Source organism: Pistacia vera, unplaced genomic scaffold (assembly GCF_008641045.1).
Source record: "Pistacia vera cultivar Batoury unplaced genomic scaffold, PisVer_v2 Contig254, whole genome shotgun sequence".
Classification (NCBI taxonomy): Eukaryota; Viridiplantae; Streptophyta; class Magnoliopsida; order Sapindales; family Anacardiaceae; genus Pistacia; species Pistacia vera.
Genome location: NW_022196062.1, coordinates 156691 through 168878, shown reverse-complemented (window position 1 = coordinate 168878; position 12188 = coordinate 156691). Strand labels below are relative to the sequence as shown.

Genomic DNA, 12188 nt, shown 5'->3' with positions numbered 1-12188 from the left:
CATTATAGCATTTTGTAATTAGAAATCTTAAACTACACTTCGAACATCAAGGGCTACTATTACCCAAAAAAAAAATTAGATGGGAGAGTTGACAGAGACTCCATTCTTTAGCATGTCTTTCCTGTTGTAACTTGGGAGAAAGATGTAGCCCAGAAGGACAAAGCCAATGTGAAATAAACACCAGTAACAGTATGACAAAATACTGCATTCTTCTTGATAACAAATCTTGCATTAAGTAACAATTCTGGGCATACCTCAAAACTACACTGTTGTGTGCTTAACACAACACGTTAATACTCCTTACATGAAATAGTATGCAAATGAACATTAAGAGAAGAACTGAAGAAGAAAACCTAACACCACTCGACCTGGCCTCCATAAAAATTGTCGATGCAAAAAGCTATGCTTCAATGAAGTTCTTAAGGTTGTTCAACCAATTCAAGTATTCTCGGCTGTCTTTGTTGATCATGTACTCGAACAAGAAATTTATGCTGCTAGGCTTTATTCCTCTAATCTCCAAGTACTTGTGGAAAGCTTTCTTCAACTTCTCATCCAGATCACTGAGGAAGATGAATAGGTGAAACATGTTACATATACAGATAATGAAATGATGGATTATAAATGAATCAGCCATGGAAAGTAAGCATCTTACTGGAACTCAGGCCCCTCGTAGGCAACATCATCCTCTGACTTTTCTGATTTCCTAACTGCCAAGCTGTCAATCGCAATCTCATCAGGGTAAGCAACACAACTAAACTCAAGTGAGGTTCCACTACTCTTGGAGACAGTAACAACTAGTGGGAGGCTAGTTCGACTGGGTTTTTCGATATCATCATCATCATCATCATTATCATGAACAGCCTCAGGTTTGTCACCAGTAACAAGATCAGGCATATAAACTTCAACTTTTACAAGTTCACCCTGATACTCTCTCGTCAATGTTACAGTTTGGTGTCCACGATTATCCTCAATTTTGAAAGGGAAGCTGCTTGGAATCTCTTCCACCTATTCATCAGAACAAAAGAATTTACCAGAGTTATTGAGTGGTTAGGACATAATAATAAATATATCTTTATCCTTACACTCTGATGGCAGAAACATACATATCTAATAACTTCCATCAATGGGATTTTTTTAATTTACAGTAACATGTGGGCATCATGTAAACCAGCATCCATATCTTGATGCTTCAGACCAGGAGAGAAACCTCAAAAACAGCAAGTCTGTTCTTAATATAATCTACTAGTAATCTATTAAAGAAGAGTTACAGCATAACAGGTAATTAATCGGGATGAGCCTATTATTCACTGAAAGGAAAAATAACATCCAGAACTTAATTCCCTTCTATTTTCCATCCTTTTTACTAGCTTAAAACACTTGGTAAAACAAAAGAAACCAAAAATCTGAATGCCAAAACTAAACTCATCTTCGCTAAACAAAAACAAGAGTATTTTATTCTGAAACAATAAACAAAAACCCTTAATTTTCTTCACTTTCCCTCAATCATCTCAACGAGCAAAATATAAGCAAACAGAAACTCAGCAAACCAAACCAACCTTTTTCATCATTTAAAATAAAAAATAAAATACAACCACCCAAATTTCTTTCAATTTTCCAGGATTGTATCGCAAACAAACAGCCATAAACCAACCACCCAAAAAAATAAAAAAGGAAAAGAAAATTTTTCATTACCCGATCGTGATCATCAGTCTCCGTAGCACACTTGATTTCCGAATCAATAACCCGTAGCAGAGACTCATCAGAACTAGGCTTTTTAGTCCCAACAGCTGAAGAGAAGTGAAGTTGAGGCACAAAAGGGCTCAAAGTTGGTTTCTGACACAGGTTATTCGAGGCAATGAAGATGGCAGAACGGTAACATCTGTTGACTCGAATGAATCGATTAGCCATTGGAGCCAAAGAAGAGGCCGATTTACGAATATATGCACTGAAAGCCATCGAGTTGCAGTGAAGGGGGGGAAAAAAAAAACTTTCACTTTCTAGCAGGGTTTTGCAAAAGTTAGGGTTTTAGAGGGATTAAGAACTTTGCAATGTGATGATGACATGTCAGCATCTTTAAAAACGTGGTGATTTTTGGTAGAACTGATGATTATTTTTCAAAAGATCCAAGGTCAAAATAGGCATTCCAAGAATCTGGTTAGTTTTGAAGTTTAGTGGTTATTTTAATGAAAGTAACGGTTATTTTTTCAAAATAGTCCATCTTTTACAATTATAGCATTGTATTCTCTACAGTGGTTTTGGTAATTTGTGTAAAAGTGACCACTAAGATGATGACATGTCAGCTAATTTGACAGCAGTTTCTTGTGGTTGAAACTGATTTTTAACCTCAAGGCAACTTTTTGTTTTCGTTTTCTCCATCTGTATAATGCAAAGCAGGAAACAACATGATGAACACCTTGTTCACGTTAAAGTTAATGTTATAATAGTTTTTCAGAAAAGTTAAACAAGGTGTACCAGTCTTTGACTCTTTGTTTGGAGTAAAATAATAAAAGATTGTTTGGGGGAAGAATTAGAATTAGAATTAGAGCCCAGAAAGCTTAAAGAATATTTCTTTATTCTTCAAATAAAGGTTCTTTAGCTTCATTGCAAAGTTGTTGGATTCATGAGAATCTCCTGAAATCTAGGCATTGATTGATCTCTTGGCTCCCTTCTCTCTCAGTTTCTGAAGAGAATTGGGCCCTTTGAGCAAACACAGAGAGGTGTAAATTTGAGAGAGAGAGAAAGGGAAAGATTTTTTTTTTTTTTTCTTTTCTGTAAGAGAGAGATGTTGTTTGGGTGTCCAGGGCAGGTGAGTGGTTTAATCTTGCGAGTGGGGCAGTGTTTTTTTGCCGCTGCTTCAGTTGGGGTGATGCTTTCAGCTCATGGCTTCTACAATTCTACTGCTTTCTGGTATTTTCATTTATTTCTTCTGGTACTGCTGTAATTTTGTTTTACTTGTGAGAATTGATTGTTTTTCAAATGAAAGTTTGGTTCTTGCGCCCTGTTTTCATTTGGGTTTAGCTTCATTTCTTTGCTTCTTTGTCTTGTTTCAGTATTAACAATGATTTAGTTGCTAATTATGTGTGTTTGGGTGTAAATGTGTAAATGACTTCGGATTACACCTGGAGAAAGCTATATCGGGAAAGCTTTAAAATTTACCTGCACTAATTAAGAGTGAAAGATAATTGTAGGGGAAATTTCGGGTACCTGGTTTATATTAATGACCAGGGTGGATTAGGGTGGGGGTTGGTAACTTCAGGAGATACATGTGGGTTTGAGGCATCAATAGACTTCGGTGGAGCCGAAGAATATAGCATAAATTTGACAATGACTCAGCTAAGAAATGAGGACTACAATGTTTAAACTTCTGAACTTGGAAGAATGCACTCTGTAAAAACCATCGGAAACGGAGAGAAGATTGCAAAGACATTCTAAGCCAGTGGTTGCTCTGATGCTCTCTCAGTTTCTTGTTCCTTTCCCCTCTGGAGAGGTATCCTAGAGTACCTTAGTAATTTCCACTTCCCATATGTCTCAATCACCTATACTAGTGCTTTCCTCAACTAAGAGGCATGATGAAATCAAATAAGAGCGCATGTGGCTCTTGTTGCCCCACTATCATTTGATGAAAGAAATCAGCGAGTACATTTTGTATGTTGTTTCTGCTGTTAAGGATTAGTGTTTCTTCTAACTTGAGCATACTTTTCACCATAGTTATGAGAAGCCTAGGAACTAGATTGTAGACACCAGAAAACATATTGTCAACTTTGCATTAGTAATCTAGCCAAGCAACAGTGAGCAGAGGGTTTTAGGAATCAGGAATGTGCTCATAAATTGTGTCCATGTATAATGCATGGGGCCATGAACTTGAATGTCCAGCTGACCATGAGTTGGAGGATTATTTGTGCCTATTAACTTACATTAGCAGGTGACAGATCAATTTGGAGGATTATGATTGACCATGAACTTACATGTCCAGGTGCAGTTGTCCTGTGCTTGCATGAATACAAATTGGTGCATATGTGCTTTTTTTTACTAATAGCATTAGTATCTGCTGTTATATATGCGGGTATATTGCCACTTATTTAAGTTCTGATTCATGTTTATTGGATTCAGCTATCTAATTGCATCAATGGGACTTCAAGTTCTGTGGAGTTTTGGACTAGCTTGTCTAGATTTGCATGCTTTGAGATCAAAGAAAAATCTGCGAAATCCCGTCTTAGTGAGCCTATTTGTTGTTGGTGACTGGGTAAGTTTCCTAAACTAACTCATGATTCTATAAATGCATGAGCTTTACTTCTCAGAATCACGAGGCATATTCTAAGTTGATTTTTGACTGGCTGGAGCTCATAGATGTATGAAAACAAATAGAAAAAGAAATAAATTTGTTATAGTTAACTAAAATATGTAAGCTTTGACAATATATAAGGGCTCTGAAGAAAAGGGACTTTTTTTAATGATAAATTGGGACTAAGGGGACATTTACTCTGTGATACAAAACAATTTTCAAAATTAGAAGAATTTTGAATTTTGAATATAATGTTGAAGCAAGTCTTATAGAAAATATTAGTAAAAATCTTTTTATCATCTCTAGATTTTAAGCTATTTTTCAGAATTGAAAACTATCTACAAAATGCTTTATTTTCAAACAAAAGAATTATATCCTGATTCTAGTTGATAATAGGATGGCCTACTAAACTCAAACCAGACCATAGCAATGAATTGTACAAATCAAAGTGTTATTTTCATTTATCTTTTCAGAGTTGTACCTTGAATAGGAGCAAGGATTTTTGGAATAGTTACATGAATCAGTTTCTTGCCGTTCAAGCGACAGTATATTAAGATGCAGCTATATCTTTACCTTTATCTTGTTCTTCGTCTTTGTTCCTTTCAAGATAGAAGAAATTAGAAGAAAACTTTTAGGTAGTGGCTTTGTGCCAGTGGGTGTGTCCGGAGTCTGAATTTTGTGACCACATCAAGGCCACTGTACGGCTGTGCATGTTTTTCCATTCCTTCAGGAAATGAAATTTTGCAAGTTACTAACATAGAGAGCTTTAAGGTGAGATATAACTTGCTCAGAACTGTTTCTTGGCCATTTTTCTTTCCTCAGAGATATATGGTTGGTCAATGTAATACCTTGGCAATCTTGGTCTAAGATATCTGCCATGTATATAATCTTTAGTCTAACCTGACATTCTAAATCAAGCAAATGTTTCCATCATCATACTTCCCCATTAAGAAGGAAATATTCTTACTGATTTTGTTGTTTCACACGTAAGCGATTTCTGACCACATTTCTGCATCATATATAATGTTTCAAACAAGGAAATATATACTAGTCCATGTTTGCTTTTATAAATCTAAAAATATCTGATCTCCTGTAGTGTTTGTGTGTTGAAATTATCCATTTTGATTTCATCTGAAACTTAACTAGTATGCTATCAATATTTAAAATGCAGGTGACAGCAATTCTATCACTTGCAGGTGCATGCTCGGCAGCTGGGGTCACAGTTCTGTATACAAAAGACCTAACTTTGAATTACTGCCAGTCACCATCCCATTTCTCATGCAACAGATTCCAAATTTCTGTGGTTTTGGCTTTTATCTCCTGGTTCCTCCTTGCCATATCTTCTCATGTCATGTTTTGGCTTTTGGCCGCAGTCTAGGGGATTTATCTAACAATTAACATGACTGAACTAGATTAAAATGCTATATCTGTAAATATTGTTATTTCTGAGGCGTATCCATTTTCTCGGAAATGCTCAAGATATCTCATTATATAAGCATGCCATTTCTGATAGTGTACCCTTGTTTTTTTAACTTCAAGAATTTAGATATGAACAAAGATTGACAGTGGTAGTCCATAGCCCTGCTCTAGATTACTTTTCACTGCAGAGGCGTTTGTTTCGCATCGATATTTTTGAACTTGAAACTTGATTTAGCTTGTCTATTCATTCAGTTCGTCAAGAATGACAAAATGGGTGAAACGTGTGTGATGCGTCTCCTCCACCATAGTTGTGAAACTGTTATCAAGCTGCACAGACTATTGCTGTTCAACCATCATGCCATAAACACAGCGCAAATGAGGCTTGTTTTCTTAATGGTTGGGTCCTCATTTGCTTGGTTTTCCAAATGGACACGACCCTGCAATATTAGTGGTTATAGTAAGATGTTTATATGGCTTTTTAGGATCCTCAAAAGCTGGAGTAGTGAGTAATCGCAAATGCAATGGAATTCATGTTTTTTTTCTTTCCGAAAACAGCTGCTCCAATTTCAAAATGTTAAATGAAATAACTTACTACTCCCATACCTTTTTTTTAAAAAAAAAAAAAAAAAAAAGAGTAAGGGTGTTTGGGTCAATTTGCATGTACTTTAACTAATCTTCGAAACCCTGAAACTACTGGTCGGATAAGAGTTTCAGTGGTTATCTTTATCAGTAATCGTAGGGACTCAAACTCGACAGACTATATTAGATCCTCTTCTTACTCTTTTATCATCGTGGGGACTCGAATTGAGGAGATCATGTTAAATCCTCCTCTTGGAATACCATGTTAGATCTTCTTCTTTCTCTTTTATTATCAATAAGACTCGAACTTTGAAAATCATGTTACATCCTTCTTTTATTCTTTTACCATCTAGTGATAGTTTACTACTCTCATACTTGATACTGGGGTTTAACTTCTGTTACAGGATGGGTAACGTTATCCCTTCACTTGGACCATCTCTTGGATCATGATGTATTTAGGTTAAGTGGATAATATTGCCTTCAATAATGCAATCTAACTCTGACAAATATGTGGAAATTAAATATTCATTTTTAGAGCCCGGATTCCCTTGTCATTAAGGAATCTATGACTAACAACAATGAAAGCATTCATTATCGAATCTTGGGCGATTTGGATAATTAAATATACGATAAGCTGCTAATAAGTCATAAGGCAATAGATACTTCACCAATCACTATCTTAATTCTTATTTTTAATACACGCCAAAGCAATAGAGGTTTGGAAAAAGATTGAAGGTATTAATTCAGCAAGTTTGAACTATTATAAATTCTACAGCCTGGAAAAAATAAAAATCATTAGAGGTTTGGAAATGCAAGTAATTGATCATGGTATACCTACTACAGCTGAGCTGAGTGCTAATATATACTATAATAATAACCCAACGTAATTATCATTTAGTCCCATCAGCATATAATAAGGTTTAATAAATGATAATTCCGCAATCTATGGGAATCCCAAATTAATTAAGCGAAATGACAGGGAAAGGTCCACAATTTAGAAAAGCAAAATAAAAATGCACAACCCCCACATGCTTTGCTTTGAATAATGAAAACTTAATATTTAGTGTGTGGATTTTGCACCACGAGAAGCGACCATGTTGTCAGTTTTGGACCCAGGGGTTGTACCTTCTGCATATATTTATATCTGCATAATTGTTTTTTGTTATATTGGTACCCACATCTTTGGTTGATGATTCATGATAAGGGATTTACAGTAAGATACGAATCATGTGATAAGAGCGTCATTTGGGTCCGCATATGTACCTGTTGCTCTACTTATCCACTTTTCTTTTCTGCAATTGAATATGATGGCCCATCTTTAATTGTAAATATGGTGGTCCGCAATGTGGAAAAAGAAGAAAAAAAAATGGCAACAAGTAGAGATAAGATAAGTAGCCAAGTTTCTTTATGAGTTGGGCATGTTTCACAAGTAATCTCAATAATGTTACTTTGTGGCAATACAATATCAACAACTGTAGATCCAAATAATAGTAAATATATCGGGCTCGCCAAAAGCAAGAGAAAAGAAAAGTTGCCGACAAATGATCGGGGTCTTAGAGATAACATTACAGGTCATGGGCAATCCATTTGAACAAATTGAAATGAAATTTACATTAAAGAAACATTCTTTGAAAATTACAATAGCCAACTGATGACTTATTACAATCTATACACAAAGTTACACTTCTCACGCCAATCATCATTTGCTTTTCACAAGAGAAACTGAGCATTCAACTTACGTGTACGAGATGAGATGAGAAGAGAAAAAAGAACGAAAGAACCAACACGTTACAATTACTGGGAAAAATAACTTAAACTACTTGCTAACAGCATCAGTGGCTCACATGACTATCTCTGGCTTCAAAATGCTTGATTTTATCTCTTTGTGGGGCAAAACCACACCCCCGTTACTGTAAATTTCATCACACACATGAACATCTTCTCCAAGGATGGTCATGTTTTCTACTCGAGCCCATTGCCCTACAGTGGAGTGCCATCCAATGATACTACTGGATATGCATGCATGCTTTTTGATGCGGACTCCACGCATCACAGTGCAACGAGAGAGTCTAACTCCTGACTCAACAACACAACCAGGACCAATTGCAACATCAGGTCCAATCAAACATCCCTCTCCAATCTTGGCACTCTCATGAATCAAAACATTTCCTACAACGTGAGAGCCAGTGGCCAACTTAGATGAAGATTTCTTCCTCAGAGAGTCTAGATAGAGTCTCAGACCTGTAATATAGTCCCTTGGTTGTCCAATGTCCATCCAAAAACCTGGAAGGACCATAGCATATAGCTTTTGCTCAGCTGCAATTTTTGGGAAGACCTCTTTTTCAATTGAGGTGGGCCTCAGTTCAATGCGATCAAGAACTGACGGGTTCAAAAGATAAATTCCAGCATTGATTTTATTACCAACAAATAACTTTGGCTTTTCAACAAATTTCTCAACTTTTCCAGTCGACTCTTCCATAACCACCACACCATATTTTGATGGCTCATCCACCTATGTAATGATAATACAAAATGTTTATCAATCATTTGACCTTACAACAATGTCTCCAATGAAGAGGAATGAAAATAATCACAAGAGCTGAAGTTTTACCTTGGTTACCATAATGGATGCCTCTCCTCCGTGGGCTTTATGGAATTCAATCATTTCTTTGAATGGGTACTCACTAATAACATCACTGTTGAGGACAAAAAATGGCTCACCAGAATCATCAATCAGTTTGTCCCTAGCCAGAGCCAGAGGACCAGCAGTGCCCAATGGCTCAGTCTCTTGTGAGCAGGTGATCTTGACATCAAGCTTGGTCTCAAAGTCTTTCAAAAAGTTCAACATCACCTGCATAAACAAGAAACAACACCATAAACATTAGAACCGATATCTTGCAGCATTACATCAATCGCTAGGATCATTAAATAAGGTTCAGTATATAAGAAAAGGCATTATTCTTTTACCTCTGGTTGGTAGTTAATAGCCAAAACCACTTCAGTAACTCCAACTGCCTTAAGAGCCTCTATCTGTGAAAAATTTGGTGATATGTGTCAACCCAAGGTTAGGGCACACACTATTATAAAGAAAGAGAAAGAGAAGAGAGACAAAGAGAAAACAGACTATATTAAAGTACCATAACAGGAACTAGTACTCTGTAATAAAATCCATGGTGATATTGATGACATTTTTATTTCTATTTGAGGAAGAAAAGAAAAACAATTTCTTCATTTTTCTTGAGAAATAGTTTTGATCTGTCACAAGATCAGAAGTAAGAAGGAACATACACACATATGCTCACAGACTCCTCTAATCCAATGAAGAGAGATGTTAGCAAACCAATTCAAAAGGTGAATTTCAAAATTTTGGAAACTGGAGCCAACAAAGTGCATGAAAACTAATTCAACACATTACACTAGGTCAAATGGTTCAATATATCTTGGCACCTATTTTTTGACAGGTTCTCAGCAGTGAATTGCTTGTCCATTGTGGATCTCAAATACAGAAATCAAGGAAAACATCCTTTATTATTATTTAAGAACAAATGTGGAAATCCCGACAACAAACAATGTTATGTTAAGAAAACCTTACTGAAATGACAACTAACCAAGAAATGACTGCTACCAGAAAGGAGGCTTCCAGTTGAGATGTAAATTTAAAAAAAGGTCATGCTTACAAAATCATACCTGATGCAGGATCATAGGCTTGTTAGCAAATTCAACAAGGGGCTTTGGGAAGCTGAGTGTCAACGGCCTCAACCGTGTTCCAAAACCTCCAACAAGAATAAGTGCCTTCATCGTGGTATGCAACCTGCTTTTCCTGCAGAAGACTGAGTCAGTATCTTTGGTAACTAATAACACAAGCTAGCAGAGAACAGAATCTAATATATTGTTAAAATAAGAACCACAGCCTCTCTCATATTTATCCACACAAGTGAAAAATAAAATTCCTCACGAATTCTGCATTGACATTTGTGGATCTGAAAGAATAATAAAGAGTCTGAGCTCATCTTTGGAGGCAAGGCTGGCAAACCTGAACTAACAGGTACAAAATTGAGCTTGACACGAATTCAACACTTACAAGGAAGAAGAAACCCCCAAAGTTTAAAGCTGATCTCTACGGAACACAACAAAAAGACTGCAACACGTGTCATAAGATGAAACATAACGCTTACAGGTTAAGTGAAAATCCGTCCAAAACGAGTAGCTGGTGACACAAATTCCAGCTATACCACAGGTTGGATTCTTGAATGAGTACGACAAAATCAATTCTTATTTTACTATCAGTTACTCCATACCAGACATGGAAATTAAAACGGAATATAGATTCAAGATAACTACTGCTTCAAGTAAACAACAACCGTCACAAACTACATTTCCCTCTTCCTGGACATTAGTAGATCAAGTGTCGCCAAAAATATTTCCCTTTCTAAACCCATCATTCATAAAACATTTAAATTGCCACATTCTACCAAATCCAAGACTTAACAACACCATATTCCATCATTTGGAGTCGGCTATGTAGCTATGTGACATCAAGTAATTACCACCCTTTATATTTATTTGACAGAAAGATAGAACCCAAGATACTGAAGAGTATTAATGATAATATATATTTTATCTTAGGCAACAACAATATCATCCAAAACAAAGTTTATTCTAAAAATTGAATCATGGATCAGAATCAACAAATCTGAAAATATATATAACTTGAATAATAATTATCAAATAAAGTGTTACCACACACTCCATATCAATCAAAAAATGGAGGCAGTAACAGTAAAATTACGTTCAATGAAACAAAAATGACCGATTCAATAACCAGATCTAACAAAATACACGAAATTAAACATCAAAAACCTCTTTTCCACCATCATTAACAACAATTAAATCATAATTAAACCAACAAAAAACTGAAATTTGGATAAGCCATATCCACATTGTGAAAATTCATGAAAGATCCAAAACGAAAACAACTTCAGACGGACACAACTCGAAACACAATTACCTTGAGACTCAATTAAAAGATCCAGAAGAGAATGAATTCGAACCGAGTAGAAAACTCAATTCAATTCGTGTGAATAACTCAGGACCGACAGGTGAGATGAGTCCTGAGCCGACACGGGCGGGTTACGCCTGTTGTTTGTTATATGTCTGAGCTGTGCATAGTTCGTTGGTTGAGAGAAAAGTTGATCTGTTATTTATATAGATAGGGGGTATCTGAACATGAATGAAGTGTGGGTTCATAATTTGACGGATTTGAAATTAAATATTAAATTGAATTTTAATTAGGTTTGGGGTTTCTTTAATTATTTATTAATTTTGAGCGGGTGACGTCCGCTTGTAGTTAGGCTTTATTTGGAGGGTAATTTCGGGGTTGTTTCGGGATTTGGAATTGTTCACTTTCTGGATAAATTAGTACTTTTGTACTGTAAGATTTGGCAATTTCCACGTACTTCACGAATAAGGATAGGACAGTCTTTTCACTGTTTCTCCAAATCATAATTATTAATTGGTAATCCTTGTTAAGAGTAAAAACATGTTTCCACCCAAGTTTGGCGATATGACAAGTTTCTACCACTGGTTTCAAAAATTTCAGATTTCCACCCTTAAATTAACAAAAAATCATTCAACATAATTGCCAAAGAGTGAAGTGGTCATTTTTACTACATTAAGACTAGTGGGAGGCTGGCTGGGGCAATTTCACAAACACCTAGTGTGCACAAATGAGAAGGAAAGTGGTAAGTCATTGATAATAGGAAAATCGGCCCGAAAAGACACCCAAACAACACATAAACACTCCCAAACAATCAATCACTCCAAAAAAACTAACAATTCACCCAATCAACTAAAAAAAAAAAAAAAAAAGACTCGAATTTCAACTCAAACTCACAAAATCGTGTAAGAA

The 12188-nt window shown here is 35.9% G+C and overlaps 3 protein-coding genes across 5 annotated transcripts; 1 reads left to right on the top strand and 2 right to left on the bottom strand.

The window, feature by feature from the left end:
- Window positions 1–86: 86 nt before the first annotated feature.
- LOC116132461 (uncharacterized protein At2g39795, mitochondrial-like) lies at window positions 87–1983 on the bottom strand. Its single transcript, XM_031418118.1, has 3 exons — window positions 1693–1983; window positions 653–1005; window positions 87–560 (listed from the first exon to the last, which is right to left on the bottom strand). The coding sequence occupies exons 1-3, from the start codon at window positions 1954–1956 to the stop codon at window positions 401–403; spliced, it is 777 nt and encodes a 258-aa protein (XP_031273978.1). The 5' UTR covers window positions 1957–1983; the 3' UTR covers window positions 87–400.
- Window positions 1984–2417: 434 nt separating this feature from the next.
- LOC116132501 (CASP-like protein 5B2) lies at window positions 2418–6281 on the top strand. Its single transcript, XM_031418167.1, has 3 exons — window positions 2418–2907; window positions 4111–4243; window positions 5454–6281. The coding sequence occupies exons 1-3, from the start codon at window positions 2783–2785 to the stop codon at window positions 5658–5660; spliced, it is 465 nt and encodes a 154-aa protein (XP_031274027.1). The 5' UTR covers window positions 2418–2782; the 3' UTR covers window positions 5661–6281.
- A 1476-nt stretch (window positions 6282–7757) lies between these two features.
- Window positions 7758–11481, bottom strand: LOC116132472 (mannose-1-phosphate guanylyltransferase 1). 3 transcript variants are annotated; one of them, XM_031418133.1, is made up of 5 exons: window positions 11289–11481; window positions 9968–10091; window positions 9248–9310; window positions 8892–9131; window positions 7758–8792 (listed from the first exon to the last, which is right to left on the bottom strand). In XM_031418133.1, the coding sequence occupies exons 2-5, from the start codon at window positions 10076–10078 to the stop codon at window positions 8121–8123; spliced, it is 1086 nt and encodes a 361-aa protein (XP_031273993.1). In that variant the 5' UTR covers window positions 10079–10091; window positions 11289–11481; the 3' UTR covers window positions 7758–8120. The 3 variants fall into 3 exon arrangements, with proteins under 3 accessions (XP_031273993.1, XP_031273992.1, XP_031273994.1); XM_031418132.1 differs by having other exon boundaries at window positions 9968–10100; window positions 11289–11480; XM_031418134.1 differs by lacking the exon at window positions 11289–11481 and having other exon boundaries at window positions 9248–9357; window positions 9968–10102.
- Between the last annotated feature and the right edge of the window lie 707 nt (window positions 11482–12188).

What these genes read in the sequence shown, in the direction of transcription:
- LOC116132461 (XM_031418118.1), bottom strand. Translation starts at nt 1,956, where the DNA reads ATGGCTTTCAGTGCATATATTCGTAAATCGGCCTCTTCTTTGGCTCCA. An exon ending in AGACTGATGATCACGATCGG is followed by an intron (nt 1,006 to 1,692) that starts GTAATGAAAAAT and finishes TCTGATGAATAG; the next exon opens with GTGGAAGAGATTCCAAGCAG. An exon ending in TACGAGGGGCCTGAGTTCCA is followed by an intron (nt 561 to 652) that starts GTAAGATGCTTA and finishes CATCTTCCTCAG; the next exon opens with TGATCTGGATGAGAAGTTGA.
- LOC116132472 (XM_031418133.1), bottom strand. Translation starts at nt 10,078, where the DNA reads ATGAAGGCACTTATTCTTGTTGGAGGTTTTGGAACACGGTTGAGGCCG. An exon ending in AGCCTATGATCCTGCATCAG is followed by an intron (nt 9,311 to 9,967) that starts GTATGATTTTGT and finishes AATTTTTCACAG; the next exon opens with ATAGAGGCTCTTAAGGCAGT. An exon ending in CATCCATTATGGTAACCAAG is followed by an intron (nt 8,793 to 8,891) that starts GTAAAACTTCAG and finishes ATCATTACATAG; the next exon opens with GTGGATGAGCCATCAAAATA.
- LOC116132501 (XM_031418167.1), top strand. Translation starts at nt 2,783, where the DNA reads ATGTTGTTTGGGTGTCCAGGGCAGGTGAGTGGTTTAATCTTGCGAGTG. An exon ending in TACAATTCTACTGCTTTCTG is followed by an intron (nt 2,908 to 4,110) that starts GTATTTTCATTT and finishes TATTGGATTCAG; the next exon opens with CTATCTAATTGCATCAATGG. An exon ending in TATTTGTTGTTGGTGACTGG is followed by an intron (nt 4,244 to 5,453) that starts GTAAGTTTCCTA and finishes TTTAAAATGCAG; the next exon opens with GTGACAGCAATTCTATCACT.